At 29.1% G+C, this 2,444-nt stretch overlaps 1 protein-coding gene across 1 annotated transcript; it reads right to left on the bottom strand.

Annotated features, from left to right (window-relative positions):
- Positions 1–563: 563 nt before the first annotated feature.
- LOC137821740 (GDSL esterase/lipase At5g45910) lies at positions 564–2,444 on the bottom strand. The gene is made up of 5 exons (XM_068626476.2): positions 2,124–2,444; positions 1,779–1,997; positions 1,544–1,689; positions 1,165–1,438; positions 564–1,061 (listed from the first exon to the last, which is right to left on the bottom strand). The coding sequence occupies exons 1-5, from the start codon at positions 2,356–2,358 to the stop codon at positions 820–822; spliced, it is 1,116 nt and encodes a 371-aa protein (XP_068482577.1). The 5' UTR covers positions 2,359–2,444; the 3' UTR covers positions 564–819.

Below are 2,444 nucleotides of genomic sequence, written 5' to 3'. Positions count from 1 at the left end.
TATCCAAATTATAGTAACAATCACAAATAAATAATTATTGTAATAATGGTAATTTTTATAACTATATAATTGTTTCAATAATGATAATTGCTATACAAATGAAGATTATATCCCGTTATTCTTTTCAAATATCAAATGTGACCACAACTCATGCAAACAAAACTATTCACTATAACTAATCACTTAGAAAACTACCATATAACAAAAAGTGTAAGCATGTTTTATATTAGTTTAATTTATTCTAAAAAGTATTCTTTTTTCAATTATTTAAATTATTTCGTTTAAATTCCTAATAAACTAACTCAAATACCTATATAACTATGTATTTGAGAAATTAAAAACTTCTAGTATGAAATTGAAAACATATTAAACTCGTGGGATATAATACTTGTATAGCTTTGTTTTCCCTTAGCAAAAGTTTCTCTCATTGTATATGCTTTAGATAAAATATGTTTTCCAAGCTTTTTATAAAGTAGGAAAGGAAAGCATACAACGTAGATTTTTTTTTTATCACAAAAAATTAATAAATTAAAATACATAAAACACTTAAGAAATACTCTAACTTTATAAAAGAAATAGTTAAATTATATTCAATAAAAAAAAACCCTGTGATAATATACATATAAAATCTTTCCCTGCATATACAAAACACTTCCACTACTCTTTGCTGCGCAGAGAAAGCACTTCCACTACCCATAATTACTGATGGAGTTTTATTGCATAATACAATTAGTAATGCTCTACCCATTCTATACATGTGTGGCTTGCATACTAAAAAATAGAGTAAAATTTTATCTTCATTAATTTGAAGTTTGTGGTTCATTCCTGAGGAATCTTGAAAGGAGGAGGTTTAAGAGGAGGATTAGCAAAAGGACCCTCAATTAAACCTTTTGCTACTAGCCTGTATGATGCTTCGGTTAAATGAAATCCATCCCAATTTATATGTTTTGAAGGATCTGGACAAACAGTTGCGTCACCAGTTCCACAAACTCCACCAAGATTATATTGATCACCCTTTCCACAACATACTTCAAAGGTCTTGATTTTACCAAAAATAAAGTCTGCATTACATAAATTAAATAACACAATAAGAATTAATTATACCAAATTTTAACATCCACATCTACTAGTCATATAATAAAAGAAAATAAAATAATAACCCACCGTATTTTTCTGGTGCTTGAAATAAACGTAGGGCAGCATCATAATAATCAAAATATGTTATGTTAACATGTGGGTTTTGTTGTCTCAATGTATCTACAGCCTTTCTAAGGTGTTCATGAAAGTACTTTATGGCAGCATTGTAAGGTTTTAAACACCCAAAACTGTCATAATCTTCTTTCTTATCACTATTCACCGTATGCAAAAGATAAGAATTGCACCCAATTGGAAAGTTCCCTGGAACCACTAGTTGAACTGCTCCTTCTTTAATTAGTTCCTGTTCAATACAAACAAAAATCAAATTCAATTTAGTCTAATCAATCATATTTCAATTTAATTCAACTATTGAAATTTAAGTTAAGATAAAATTGATACAACATACAGAAGTGACATGGGAAATCATTTGAACAATATGTGGAACAAATTCTCGAATTTCTGTAATATTTTTATGTGGGATAATTGCATTAATGTCATTCCCACCAATCTCACCAACTAGAACCAATGTGTTTTTAAAGTAATTATCACATTCTGTCATGAAAAAAGGAATAACATTGTTAGTTATATGGAAACAAACAAATAATTTGTAGAAACATTGTTAAAAGGAGGTTTGATGAAACCTATTTTGGTTCTACAAAGGGAGGGCTTTAGCTTATGAAACCATTCTAGTTGAGTGCCTAATGAATAAGCAGCTTCTGGTACATCAATTCCTCTTAGATCAAAAAAGCTTTTAGGAAGTGCAGTTGAACCAGAATATGCAAAATTTACTCCTTTCTTCACGTCCTGTCCTTTAGTTAGAGTCAGATATGGTGGCAACAGGGGTAACCCATATGCCTTAGCTAAAAATGAAAATAATCATGGGTTAGTACAATTAAGAATGTGTGATTGCTAACATATAGAGTCTGTGATATTGTTTCTTGTGTTTAGGTCATGTTTTAAAGAAAGAGAAAAGAGAGTAAAAGTACCTAGAAAATCTATTATCAATCTTCCATTTGACATTCTTCCTGAAGGACGTTTAAAATATGTTGAACCATAAGGACTATTAGCTGGAAATGGTTTGTGAGTTACAGCATTTCCTGTATCACTTATAGAATCACCAAAATTTATAAAAGCTTGATATGGAAAGAGATTGTTGTATGAATCAACATTTCTAAGAAAACTGCAAGCAAAAATCAAACTAAAGAGAATCAAACTCTTCATAATGTTGTTTTAAGCCTGGATTTTTTTTTATTTTTTTTATCAGCCTGGATAAGAATATATCTAATATATGTAATTATGTGTATTTA

This window comes from Phaseolus vulgaris, chromosome 9 (assembly GCF_051622355.1).
Source record: "Phaseolus vulgaris cultivar YP4 chromosome 9, ASM5162235v1, whole genome shotgun sequence".
In the NCBI taxonomy this organism is placed as follows: domain Eukaryota; kingdom Viridiplantae; phylum Streptophyta; class Magnoliopsida; order Fabales; family Fabaceae; genus Phaseolus; species Phaseolus vulgaris.
Note: the sequence above shows the minus strand (reverse complement) of the source record. Positions and strands in the feature narration are given on the sequence as shown.

Excerpts from the sequence above, each read along its gene's own strand:
- LOC137821740 (XM_068626476.2), bottom strand. The coding sequence starts at position 2,358 with ATGAAGAGTTTGATTCTCTTTAGTTTGATTTTTGCTTGCAGTTTTCTT. Across the intron at positions 1,998-2,123 it reads ATTGATAATAGATTTTCTAG|CTAAGGCATATGGGTTACCC; the intron begins GTACTTTTACTC and ends TTTCATTTTTAG. Across the intron at positions 1,062-1,164 it reads TCAAGCACCAGAAAAATACG|ACTTTATTTTTGGTAAAATC; the intron begins GTGGGTTATTAT and ends TATGTAATGCAG.